Source organism: Pleuronectes platessa, chromosome 7, assembly GCF_947347685.1.
Source record: "Pleuronectes platessa chromosome 7, fPlePla1.1, whole genome shotgun sequence".
Classification (NCBI taxonomy): Eukaryota; Metazoa; Chordata; class Actinopteri; order Pleuronectiformes; family Pleuronectidae; genus Pleuronectes; species Pleuronectes platessa.
Window position 1 is genome coordinate 18,974,559 of NC_070632.1, and position 14,253 is coordinate 18,988,811.

Below are 14,253 nucleotides of genomic sequence, written 5' to 3' on the forward strand. Positions count from 1 at the left end.
GGTGCTGATGTCATTATTGGTTCATTGTGTTCAGGAATCGGTAGCACTGTGTGAATAAGTTTGCTCGTTTTCTTAAGGACATTTCACATAGTCTGACAGGTTGTCACAGTCTCCGTTTTTAATGCTATGCCTTATGTTCTTCTTTGTTCTATGTAACAGTATTATTGGGTGAGTGTGCTTTCACCTTTTCCACCAACCTCTCCTCTCTCCCCCCTTTATCTCACCCCAAATGATCGGGACAGAGAGTTGCCAAGTGTTTGCTTTTTGTGTGGAAACTGTTGTGTTTCTCTGTAATATTTTAAGGTCTCGGCCTTACTATGCAAAGTGCCTTAAAATAAAAAAAATGTGATGTAATTTCTCGTAAAACAAATATAATCAGATTGAATTGCATTTCATATTGCTGATGTTTGTACGTACCTTTTCACTAAGGCTTATGTGTAGGCATAGCATCTGTCAACAGGGACAGTAGAGGTAAAGTCTTATTTGGTACACTAGGGGTCACTGTTTGCTCAGTTTGAAAAAATAGAATTTCATTGGGTCACTGTGGATGCTGTTTTGCTTTTTGGTCTAAATTTAAGTCAGTGTTGTTGAAATGTTATTAAAAGTGCTAAATATTGTATTGCAGATAGAGATATTGGTGCTTTGAAAACCGACTGAAATTGTGATTTGATTGGATCCAGTTAAAACACTTCATTAACTTAACCTTTTCTCGATATTTTACCTAGAAGTAAGATTAATAAAGGTTGCATATGTGTTGTCTCTGTCAGTATGAATCAGTTATAGCAGTCCCTGGATACTAACTCGTCAGAGCAGGTTGCAGCTGCAGATTACACTGAGACGTCTGTGCGGTTACCTCACAGCAGACTGCTCCATGGTGATCGTGATCATTAGTGTCTTTTTATGGGGATCCTCGTGCGTGTTTGTGTTTTTCTCTTCAGTCATTAAAGATGTCTGGTTTATGCTCACAGCGAGCAGAGCAGGGAAGCTTTTTCCTAACTTGTCCATAGCCCGGAGAGCCAGAAAGGACCTGATTTCACTGGAAAACTGCTTTGGAGGGGAGTTGTTGTCATGCTTCAGGTCTCTTCCAAATCCTAAGATTAGATTTTGGGAGCCGAGGCAGACTTCTGGCAAGAAATCAAAGCAACTCTTGAGGGACCACTGTATCTGTTTTCATTTAATGTTCAAAGCTATCTCAGTGCAATGAACCCTGGTGAAGTGGCTAATGTATGGACAGTTTGCCTTTTGCTGGAGTACCTGCCCCTTTATTACAGCGTCATTCTGTTGACACAATTCCTTGAAAATGGTACTTTCCAAGTTTTTGAAGCATACTTGGAAATTAGCTCAGCCCTTAATTCAACATAACAATTTGATGACATCGCCTCAGCTGTTTCCAGATGCTGAGAAAACGTTTACCTCAGTGAGAAATGGATTTAAAGTTATCACTCTGTTTATGTGTCTCTTAAGTAGAACTGACCTACAGAGAGTAATTTGAGTCCTTTCAATAATATTAAATTGCCCTCTGTCAGGAAGAGGAACTTTTCACTGCTGAAAATAAGATTCGGCTCAGCTTTTTATGTTGCGACTCTTTTTGTCTGTGTAATATATGAAATGTGTTCTTTCCAAATGTTTGATCTTCACTGTACACTAACATATATCGTTTATGCAGAGATTGACACAGACAAATTTTGAACTGATTTATTTTTTTACATCTACTCATTCAGGAATAAAGATTCAATCTTGTAGTTTTGGTAAGAGATTTTTTGACACAAAAACATGTTTTCTTGATTACCTCAATTTTTTGATCAGATCATCCTTTAATCCAAGTGACTGTTTGTTCAACATTTCAGAGAATTCCCTCAATTTCCCCGAAGACGTTGTTGAGACAAGGCAAAAATGTGTTATGTGACGTCAAAGCGACCTTTGACCACCAAAATCTTTATCAGTTCATCCTTGAGTTCAACTTAACTTACTGTTCCTTCAACTTATTTTGAAGATGTCGTGTTCACAAGAATGACGGACGGACAACTTGAAAACGGTACGCCTCTGGCCAATGTCTGTCGCCGTCATAAACATAAATAAATCAAACAGTAAATCAGCTGAAAGCATGTTTTATTAATACTTATGTCTGGACAGTGTTAGTACACGTAGTAGCATGGCATACAGTATTGGTTCGATTAGTAACCATAGCACCAGAATCAATCATTCATTTCTTTTATACAGGCTACATCCATACTGTAGGTACATATGATTCTTAAAAACATCTTTGGATAAAGCATGGCAAACAAGCACACTATCTCTCTATTCAGTACAATGACCATTCAATACTTAGCACACGGTTTACAATTCAAGTATGAATATTAAAAATACACATATATCATAAGTTACAAATCTTAATGGTTATTACAAAAACAAACAGGATTACATTTCTACAAAATTCATGGCACATAGTGCGTCAAGTATTCTTTAAATTTCTGATACAGACCTCATAGAACAATTGACCATCAAAGAAATGAATGATAGCCAAAGGTTTTCTAGCTGCTCACTGACGTATTTATCATTTATCAGCCATTCTTTAAATCAAAATAAGCTGCATTGTCTGAGATGAAGAAAAATAAATCTGCATCTATCTTCTAACTTTGGTTAAAGCTGAACATCGGAGTAGCAGTGTGTTAGGTTGTTTGTGGTGGTGGTGGTCACGGTGAAAGTCGTTTATGATGTGTCTGACATGCTAGTGTTTTCTCCAGCTCCATCAATAAGAGGAGCATGGTGTACATTTATAAGCTGTTGCTACATACAGAATGAACTGAAGCTCTGCCGCAGCACATCTGATTCCCCAAAGCCAGTGTTTTCCTTCTCAAGTTGTCTCAGAGGTAATTCCAGTAGTTCAAAAGCACCATTCAAAAGATCCTCATTTAAGGTTAGTGGTTATACACTACAAACTGCAGGCTAATAACTCTCTCTTAGCGAAGCAGACAATGGCTTCTCTGTTGGTAGTAGTCATTGTACATTAACACAGAACGCATCTACGATACAGTCAATACAGAATAAATATGGTCAGACATAAATATATTACAACACATATCTCCTAGACAATGGCTGTGTGTGAGAGGTAGGGGTTGCAGGGACCCACAGGCCCAGTGGAGAGTGTGATTGATACACTTGATACTGTGTCGCGGCGTAACAGATGAGAACTTGTATGAGTAATGCCATCGAAGAGTAACACTAATAAAACTTTTCAAATAAAAAATAAATCCTCATGGTTTTAAAAACGCACTGGTGTTGATCAGTCAGTGAACAATTTTCAGTGATTCTCTGAAATGACCAGTGTAAGGCAAGTAACTGAAAATGAGGAATTGGTTAAAGTTACTTCTCTCCAAAGTAACTGAGTTACCTATCCAATAACTGCATTAAAAAATAACGTTCACTTACTTTAATAATGTCTACTTCACTTCTCCACCACATACCTGTGTGCAGGAAAGGGTATTGCTCCAATGTGGAACAATACAAGGGTCAAATTGGATCTATCACTGTGGCCTTCAACTCTAAGTCAGTAATACTGTTGTACAAGTTTGAAATTAACTGTTTCTCAGATATTTATCAGGTGCTTCAGGTGATTGATGGACAAGGCCCACACCAGCACATAGAATATCTGCCCTAAAAGATCAGGACACTAGTGAGCAGGGTTCAGTTCACGTGATAACACCTGACATTGAAATGCGTCCTGAATGTGTTTCCTGTGACCGCTTGTGATCAGATCTCCGTTCCCTGCTCTAAATGCAAATAATCACGTGTACGTCATTTTTGTTCACGAAGAGGTCACAAACAAACCAACGTGTGGTCACAGAGAAGTGTCAACTAACACATTTGATTCATTGTGAAAATGTAGCAGGTCAGAGGAGACCAGCAGAGAAGATGGTGCCTCCTATGTTGCCCACGACACATTTGTGTTCACACAGTGAAAGACTGTGGCATAATGGGTCTCAGACCACCTCCCTATGTGGTTTGAGTGAACAGATCTCAGGACACATTTCGGTTTGTTTAAACCTGTACTTAGCGCCAACCACTTGTGATCTGATCACTCGGGACGGATTTGAATACCGTGTCAGAACAGGGTTCATAACTCACTAGTATAATTTTATCCTGTCCTCCTAAAAAATATACTTATTTGCGACACAGTAAAGTCAGGTGAGGTCTGTAACTGACTCAGTCTGCAGCCTTTCATCTCATGTTAGGAATTAGTTACACAACTTGTTTCTGTCCAAAGTAGTGGTGTTACAGAAACACTACTCCCAACTCTGCAAATGACAGGCTACAAATACACAAAAAGTCAATCCTAGTCTTAAATGTGTTTTTTTCCTAAAGGCTCTTGGTGATCTGCTACAGTTGGACCCCTGACACGAAGCAGATTATAAAGAATTTCACTAGTTACTTGCTATAGCACTGTTTGTAGAAGTCCTGCACTCTAATGGAAGAGTTTACAGTTTTGTAAATAAACTGAATACGGTGGTCAGTTGCTAAGTTGCAAAGTGTGCTTAGCTAAGCTAACTGGTAACTAACTTCATATTTACAGAAGAGACATGAGAGGGTTGTTGAACTTGTACTCTAAATAAATACCAAAGATATTGAACTATGCCTTTAAGGCCAAGACGTGAGGTGGCACAGCTTTTAGTATTTAGTATAGTCGGGAAAAAAAGATTTTGTATGATTGTAAGTTTTGTAAAGCAAAGCCATCCCTCCCATCCTATCCTCAATGTAGCACTTCTTCATCACTGCAGGACTTCAGTTGTTATGAAACACATACGATGTGATATTTTATGCTGTCTCCTCGATTGCATGTCAGTAAGATTGGTAAGCTACAATATAAAACAATTTGTTCAAGGTATTTCATAATTAAATCCTGGAGTTTTAAGCATAAATGTTCTTTTGTTGTTGTTTTCTTTTTACACAATACACTTCACTTCACAGAATACCAGAGACAGATGTTTTCTTTTTTGTTAAGATTTTGAATTTGTTCCTTGAAGAGAGCGGAGACGTCTGTAAATCCTTTCCCAATGTTTTGAAGCTCTATATCCCTTTGTATGATGCTAAAAAAATTCACAACAGTGTCAGAAAAAGAAAACACTTGAGGTTTCAAAGCACAGATGTGTTGGATCGCTGCTGGCTCCTCCTCAGATTTAGCAGTTTGGATGAAGGACCCGGCAGTGGCCCTCTGGAGCACGGCGCGGCACGTAGTGTGTTGTATGGTTTAGCTGCCATTTGGGAACTGGGGATGTTACTACAGGATGATTAGTGTTGCATGCACCTCCACCGGACTCGTTCATGTCTATTCCATGTTCCCGGGCCACTGTCTTTAGTGAAAGATTTAAGGGTTTGGTCTCTGCATGGCCCTCATTAGACTTCAAGGAGTAGGCCATTGTGAGCCTGGGGAATGCACTTCCCACAGAATCCACCACAGCGGCCGTAGATTCTTGTCCCGTCCTACGTACAGAGACAAATGAGAGGGGAAGGGTTGGGCAAAGGGCAGCCTGTTACGCAGAGAGTGAGGGCTTCATAAATGTCACTGGGGATTCCTCTTCAATGAATCAGCGAGAGATACGACATGACATTTCAGATGACATTTCACAACCACTCCAAGAATCGACATGAAGGATAATTATACTGACAACTCTACATTCAGGCCAAATCCATGACTCAAGAGTCACAGAGTGTACCGGCCATATGACAGACAACCAGTTTATGAGTCTACTGTTAGATTCTTACCTCAGATCTGTGGACTTTGACGGACACGTAGTTGCCCTGAGATGTCCACTTGGTGGCCTCAGATACTTTGAGGCCGGTGCCGATCAGATTGATGCTGAACTGACCCTGTGAACACACAGCACATCGAGCAATTTAAACGCTTACTTAACCAGGAAGGTCAAGTGTTTAACACACAATCAGTAACTACAGATACATTGTGCTAACGAGCACTCTTAAATAGTCCAAGAGAGTAATGGTTTATAGTTTGAAACAGTGGAGAAAATATTTGTATTAGTCTTAAAGCTAGGGTTGGTAATCCTGGAAAAGTTAGCAAGAGCACGCTACACTTTGAAAATATGTGTTGTTGGAAGTACTTCATTTCTTCAAGTGCATATTCCAAGTAGCTCCAGGGAAATATAGCAGCAAAAAAGGATTTTCTCTAACTTTCAGGCAACTTTAATACAAAGACACATTTATGACACCATGTAGTGTGTTTCACTCACCTGTGGACACTTGGCTGCACTGTAACAATCTCCTGCTGTAGCAAAGGGCACAGGTCGGCCGAGAAGAGTCTGGGAAAACTGGAGGTCCGTGACTGGTGAACAGAGCAGACGCAGAACTAGAGTCACATTGAGGTAAACACAGAGTGGAGACAGCTGCTCAGAAGTAAACAACCACTGCACAGATAGCCACAGAGCATCAGCAACTTTACTTTATGTAATTAAACTTCCCTGCAGGGTTGATGTCACTGCGCTGTCACTTTGCCAGATGTTTTAAAAAAAAGAAATTTTCCACTAAAAGATCCTCACATTGAAGTTCTAGCTTGAATCTGAAATAAGCAATAAGAAATAATGGAAATTAGATTAAATCCTTTGTCAGGTCTATTAGGCTCAGTGCTTCAATGATTTTAAATCTCCAAAGTTACAAAAAGTATATTTTTTCAGAATAAAACCTCAAATTAAAAGTTGCTATGTTGTGGCAGTTGTTAGTACCTTTGTTAACAACCTGATTATTTTGTGTAATAAAGTTTTGATGATAGATTTATTATCCATGGAAGACATTTGAATCTAAGCATTTTACAGACAGTTGTAAGAATTCAGCCATAACGATAACAGCCATACTGTATACACTCTGTTTGTGAGTAGGTCAATTAAATCAATTAAAGTTTATGTTTTATAATAACAGAAACTTAACATAACTCACCAAAGAACACGCTAACACAATAAACACAACATAAAAATCACATTAAACAATACCAGACCAGACTGAAACATTCACACAAGCACAACCATACCAACAGATGGAACAACCCTCATCAAGGAATAAATAAATAATATTTTGATTAAATAAAATTTTCATTCCAGGGCTCAGCCTCAATGACTTTCCCCATCTCTCCCAAGGATTTTAAGTCATTCCTCTTTGCCTCAAAATAAAGTAAAATTTCATTAAAACATGTTGTGAATAAATATTCAAAGAATCCACATCCTTGGCTTAAAAAATGTACCTTTTCAAAACAAATCTAAACTAATTATTTTTGATACAACTCCCAAAACCACAGAAATTAAATCAGGGTTTGAACGTGATATAATTGCATTGCACATTCCTTAACCCTCCGCTCATAAACAAAATGAAAGTTCCATTATCTTATCTTTTCTGGGGCTAAATCAAACCTTTGCCTTTCATTTTGAATTCAGTGAGTGGATCTGGATCCCGTCTGCACGAGTCTTTTGTTTTTATCATTTTCCGTTTACCCTGCGGTGTCGCACACGACGACGAGGACCTCATCCTGACCCCCTGTCACTGTGCCTGCATAAAATGATGATGAAGTTCACGAGATGCGCAAGGCCCACTGCAGCAGAGCCTCCTCATAATGATCCCTTCATCTTGAACCCATTACCCCCCCCAGCTCTCTTCAAGCCGCCTGAAGGCCAAATGAGTACCATGCAGAGGGAGGGAGGGTGGGAACATGTGCTGTCAGGGCCCAGACGAGAGGAAGAAGATGGAGGGATGAATCTGTAAGTTATAATCCAACTTCCCTTATAACCACACACGCACGCACACACACGCACACACACACACACACACTGTATGCTGTGTATACTAATCCACATACTCTAAGCAAAGGCATATGTGGACACAACAGGGAAGGTTGATCTGACTGTTATAATGAGCAGAGGAATCTGTGGAATATGGCCCGGAGACGCGTGTGTGTGTAAATGGTAAATGGTTTTGTATTTATATAGCAGCTTTTCTAGTCTTGATGACCACTCAGAGCGCTTTACAGTACAGTTTTACATTCACCCATTCGCACAAACATTCATACAGTGCATCTATTCGCAGCACTTTTATATTCTATGGGGGGGCCATTCAGGGTTCAGCATCTTGCCCAAGGACACTTCGGCATGCAGATGGGTCAGACTGGGGATCGAACTGCCGACCTTCAGGTTAGAGGACGACCGCTCTACCCCTCAGCCACAACCGCCCGTGTGTTATTGCTTGTTTGATTTGAATGCGACTACATGCACTGGTGTGTGCCTGCTTCTTGGATCTCGTTATGTGTCCTCGAGCAAAGACATGCGAGGCAGCATCACGTAGCGTTGGTGCTCGAGAGCAGCTATGTATGTCTCTATGTGCATGCATGCATTCCACTATTCCCATGCTCACGTGTTTGCACAGAGAGGCCCGGAGTCAAGTCCTCGCCCGGTGATGTGAACACGGAGCGCTGAAAGGTCATTATTTAGATTTTCAGCCGAGAGAGCGTGTGGAGAGCGCACTGCGTTTGGACGGTGCAGACGTTTTGAGGGAGGTCTTATTAGCAGTAGGAGGCGTATGAGGGTTAAAACAACAGTGATGTGTGGTCTCATTACAGCAGACAGTGTACGGCAATCACACAGTAATTACGCACTCATTATCCTCAGGGAGCTCAGGTCCAGACGAACTTTGTGGAAAAGTGTGTATCCCGCTGCTGAGTAGTCGTTCCTGCAGTCGCAGTCCTGTCTCCGGCTGCCGTTGTACGGGCATTCGAAAGGGTTCAGCAACCTGTGCATATAAGATAATGAGTTTAAGGGTTGATTCAACACAAACACAGCAATCTCAACTAGGGTTGCAAAGGGGCGGAAAATGTCCGGAAAATGTCCGGTAAATTTCCAGAAACTTTCCATGGGAATATACAGCTCGGGAATCAAAAAAAAATAATTATAGGCAAATTAAACGCCGAGCAATAAAAACATCATTCAAAACTCTATTTGCACGTTGAATTTCAACCCTCCACTGTGCATTTCTCCATCACATGCACAGATAATTGCCAGCATCCTGCACACTACAAGCAGGGCTATTGAGGTCTGCTGTAGTGTTTCAAAGCAGTTTCAATGATATTACTGGGGGAAATATATTAACATGCCGATTGAGGATTGTTCATCTGTTCATCTAGCCTCTTTCTATTCATTTATCCATCAATTGTAAAATATTTTTAAAGACGATTCCAATTGTTTGGCCAACTATTTATATCTCTGGTATTGCATTAGTGTTTTTTTACAAGCTTTTTTCTCATCTTATTCTACAGAACAATTCCACGTGCACTATCTCATGTGTGGAGACATTTCACCCCAGCCAATGTAGAAGGAAAGGCTGTGAACATTTGCAAATACAATGCAAAGACCTATGTTAAGAATGACACACAGATCCAGAAGCATATAGTCAAGTACCCAAAGTTTCCTCAGGGCTCAAATCAGCCTATGACAAAACAAATGTTTATATTTATGTCTGTATATGACAAGGTAAATACAATTAGTATAAATTACCCACACAATTTCCCGTTAATTCCCGTATATTCCCGTTAATTCCCATGGAAAGTTTCCAACTTTGAATATTCCCGGAATTTTGAAACCCTAATCTCAACACAAATGGTGTCTTTTCATGGTGTGGCAGCAAAACAATCCTGACTTACACGTTACATGATCCTTATACAAAGCCCCACTCAGTCCCATCAGTCATCACCACATTATAATCACCTGTGACCGTAAACCTCGGAGAAGTTGTCCGTCTGACCGCTCCGCAAGGTCACGTACTCTTTCGGGAACTCAGTCTGCATCTCAGCACAGTAAATCTATGGGCAGACATGTTAAGACATGATGTGAGAGCCTGCGGGAGAGCTGCCAGGTTGAGTCATGATGTGTGCAGGCGCAGTTGTGACAGAACAGACGCACCTGTAGGATCCGCGACCTGACTTTGAGATAGTACTCGCCATCGATCCTCAGACCCTGTCTCATCTGGACGTCCAGACAGGACGCCAACATCTGGCCTGGGAGGAGACAAATGAAGGGAACAAGGAGAGTGAGGAAACAGGAGACTTTGACTTTAAAGACTAGCACAACTTTTCAAAGTTATCTGAGAACTCATTGACGACAGAGTATTAGGGCCATGAGGAGGAATACAAAATTGGGAGATCTCAAGAATAATGTTGTAGTAGTACGAGGAAAAATACATAATATTATCAGAATAAAGAAAAACATTTTCTATCACTGGAATTCAGCTCCTTTTGGATCTAGAATCTTGAATCATTCTCGTAAGTTTTTTGAGAAACTGCAAAGATCCTTTCGATAAAACACCAATGTAACCAACGTCAACCTGACAGTCGACCACTACCAAACATTTTCTCCAACTGTTTGGCCCTTTCCTTAAAAAATGTTAACGTATTAATTGAAATTTTGAGACTTTTTCTCGTAAAATTACGAGATTACAACCCTGTCATACTCTTTAGCCACTTCTGCACATTAGTGCAGAAATCATTTGCCGAATGCCAGAGAGATAACAAAAAAATGTAATAAGCACCACTAACAGAACGATTTGTCTTCTTAAATACGAGCTCTTGTTAATGTCCCATTATTTGTGCGGCCTCTTCTGTTGTCGAACAGTGCTGTAGAGCTCCCATCACGCTGATTAGCTGATTAGCATTAATACTTGACTGCAGAACTGGCTGTCATCCGAGCATATCATTTTAATTTTGCTAGTGCCTGACTTGGCAGAAGCCAAGTAGGGAATGAACAGTCCAGTGCGCCAGTACTGAAACATCTGAAATGTGGGGGAGCGAACCTGCAAACTTTGGCCCGCTGCCGAGTTTGACAGCGCCTGCAAGTCCACAATGTAGGCAGCTCCCGACACACACTGCCCTGCGGCGCGCTGACAAACTCTCCATATCACATCTTTGTAGAAAATGAATGATTGTCTATTTATTGCTCCAGTAAGTAATCACTCCGAGAAGTTTTCAGTGAGGGCCGCCATTCTGCTCAATGTGATAAACAAAACAGAAGGTCGAGTTTCTATAAACACAATCAGATACAGGGTTGGTGGCAATACACAGCACAGTCCATTTGATAATATAACTGAGGAGAGGAGATGAGAGGAAGAGGATGTGGAAGAGGAAGAGGAAGAGGAAGAGAAAGAGGAAGAGAAGAAGAAGATGAAGACTCACACTCTCTGTCTTGACATGCAGCTTGGGACTCAGGTCTCTCTGATGGAAGGCAGTGTTTGGAAGGTTGGCCATTAGAGTTCACACACTCCACCCTGCGCTCCATCACTCCTGCACCACAAGTCTGCGAGCACTGGTACACACACACACACACACACACACACGCGCAAAATTATTTCCCACAAAGCGTAACAAAACAATTAACAAATAAGGTGCAACATCATCTACAGATGTGATTCATCAGCAGAACTGAAAAATGCAAAGGTCATCGAAAGGTTCTGTGGAAACAGCGATTGGCTGGAAGAGAAGGCCTCTCACTGCTGAACAAGGATTTTGTGTTTCACCTTGCTCCACGGGCCAACTTTCCAGTAGGTCGAGTGCGGGCAGTCTCTGAGGAGGCACGGCCGGCTTCCAGGAGGATGAGGCTCGGGGCAGTAGGTGCTGCTGGCAGCGGACGACTGGGCAGCAGTGTACGGGTGAGCAGCCTGGGAGGAGGGAACCACGGAGCAGGAGACAATACGCTGCTGGTAGCCAAGACCACAGCTGGCAGAGCACTGAGACACACACACAAACACTAACTGTTACTGGCATGAGTAGATGTTTGTACGGAGAAGTAATATCAAACACAGAAGTGCATGTCTTCATCTGGGCCTCTGTGGCACTAATGCACTAATAAAGTCAATCTATCATCTTCCTTCCTCCATTTTTTTACACCTATATTTATTGAAAAATAGTGATTATATATGTATATACAGTATAAATCTGCTCGTGAAAGTTTTCACAATGTTTCTGTCGGTCAGGTCTCTTTAAATGTATTGAGATTTATATTCTATTCTATTTCTCAATTAATAAATAAAAATTGAATTGAATACAAGGGGATTTATCAGGCAAAAATTACATAATCCTTATTGCCCTCTTAAAAACATGTGTCTCCAAGACGTTTACATATTTGTTTAGGTTTTTTCAGCTGATATCGTTTGTTTTTTCTTGAGATTATCTGAAAAGTAAAAAATCACTTATGTCAAAGGATACATTTAGACAAAAGGGGTCCACCTTGTTTGAGCATTTGCGGTTTTTATTTCATATAATTTTTGAATTTGAACTGTTGGATTATCAAAACTCTCATCAAGATTTAGAGAGACTATTCAACTTTTTCCCAGATGAAAGAACAAAGCTCACGGTTCATCTCCTCCTTTGTTCCTACCTGTGACCACTCCCCTGTCATCCACACGTAGTTGCAGGGAGCTCTCGTGCACTGTTGGTGCAACGCAGGCCGGGACGGCGGCTCACAGTAATCGTCCTGGACGGGTGTCATCCCTGGGCCCATGCACCCCACCTTCCTCCCCTGCATACCCTCACCGCAGGTTGCGTTACACTGCAAATAAACAAGGAGGGAAGAACTGAGTAGGAGTGGAGAGGAGCTGGCAGAGGGGGGGCAGTGTTGTACTTCCAGCAGCAGCAGCAGCAGCATCATTGACCTCTCAGACTCCAACTTGTCTGTGTGGTTCTCCAGATGGTCACAGATGAACAGCCCCTATCGTATAAAGCCTTTCACAAGTAGACACATTTAATGGTTGTGAGACAGTGGTACCATTAGCTCACAATCTCAAATGTGTTCTGGTTGGAAATGTCCCCATAAAAGATAAAAGTTCCGCTGGTTGGCCTTGGGCCTAGTGATAGTTTATAGGAGAATTTAAAAGCAAGGATATGGAGCACAATCTGAAAATGTACTCATGTAAAACTAAATAATCTGCTGTGTTTGGATTTTAATGACATTTTATTTGCACCTCTTGAGGAAGAGAAAAGATCTCAGGGCCGAGCTGTGAATGGAAGGAGTCTGCGAGTTCTCGAGGCAACGCAGACAAGAATCTGAAGAGAGCAAACATTCCTGCAGCAGGAGGACACAGCGCTGCGTCCCTACATGGTGCCCCTCTTTTCATGCCTTACTTTTGAGGACAAAGCACGGGACATTAAAGATAGATGAGCCGAGGAAAAACAAACAGACTGTTGGCGTGACACAGAGCGGCGACATTCAGCAGAACCGAAGGGATGATGCCCATCGCTACCTCGAGGTTTGATACAGGAAGATATAGTGACTGATGGTTATCACTTAAGCCCTCACGACTGACGCAAGGCAGCGAGGGTATATACAGGTCGTCTGTTTAATGGTGCAGAGAGAGAGAGAGAGAGAGAGAGAGAGAGAGAGAGAGAGAGAGAGAGCGAGAGCTGAGAAGAGACCTCAGCCAATAAAAACCTTAATGAGATGGTTAAACATCTCTACATCTGTCTCACCCTGGGAACGAGGACGAGGGGGAGTTACACGTAGAAAGAGGAGAGGAGAGGTAAAGAGTCTCTTACTTACTTCTTCCCATCCACCGGCGACCCAAGAGTAATGGGTGCATTCTGCGGTTTGGCACGGTTGGGTAACAGCAGGACGCTCGTGAGCGTGACAGAGATCCTCCCTGACCCGGCCGGTGCCCTTGAGCCGGCAGTAAATGTCTCGCCTCTGAACTCCGACTCCACAGGTGACAGAGCACTGGTAAAAAACACACATCGATATGAGAGGAGGGCCGCTTACATGGAAAATCTGTTTGTGACATGTTTGTTCTTGTGTTTCTCATTCAGGAACAGCTGCACGGAAATAATGTAATATAATTATAATTTCCAGGCATTCCAACCTCATTTCTCTCACAGACTGGATGTTACACGTGAAGTTCACTTTACTTGTCAGGAGTTGAATTACTCAGCTTTTTGAGTGCGGTGTGTTTTCTGTGCCTCTGGAGGACGCTTTGCAAAGTTCGATCAAATAACCCTGATTATAATGATCTCACTGGGGTAATCCTGGCGAAGGCTTGGGGTGTTTTTTTTGTAGAAAGTTCGCAGCACAACATAATGGGTGCCATTGAAAAAACAACTGGAAAACTTATCTCAGTGGCTAACCATGGCACTGCAACTTAAAATATAGTGAATTCCAACATTTATCGACATTTGACTTCTCTAATCTCCAAGAACGAAAAGTTTGATGGTGTGTTTGTTAGGTGAGCAAC

The 14,253-nt window shown here is 41.6% G+C and overlaps 1 protein-coding gene across 1 annotated transcript in view; it reads right to left on the reverse strand.

Moving 5' to 3' along the window:
• Positions 1-2,133: 2,133 nt before the first annotated feature.
• The window catches only part of LOC128443942 (A disintegrin and metalloproteinase with thrombospondin motifs 20), an 88,076-nt gene continuing 75,956 nt past the window's right edge, over positions 2,134-14,253 (reverse strand). Inside the window, exons 30-39 of the mRNA XM_053426177.1 lie at positions 13,569-13,742; positions 12,411-12,581; positions 11,551-11,760; positions 11,210-11,339; positions 9,945-10,039; positions 9,750-9,844; positions 8,645-8,778; positions 6,243-6,334; positions 5,761-5,865; positions 2,134-5,478 (exon numbers count right to left, since the gene is read on the reverse strand). Of these exons, the coding sequence (XP_053282152.1) occupies positions 5,392-5,478; positions 5,761-5,865; positions 6,243-6,334; positions 8,645-8,778; positions 9,750-9,844; positions 9,945-10,039; positions 11,210-11,339; positions 11,551-11,760; positions 12,411-12,581; positions 13,569-13,742 (1,293 nt within the window). The 3' untranslated portion in view covers positions 2,134-5,391. The remainder of the gene's footprint in view (positions 5,479-5,760; positions 5,866-6,242; positions 6,335-8,644; positions 8,779-9,749; positions 9,845-9,944; positions 10,040-11,209; positions 11,340-11,550; positions 11,761-12,410; positions 12,582-13,568; positions 13,743-14,253) is intronic.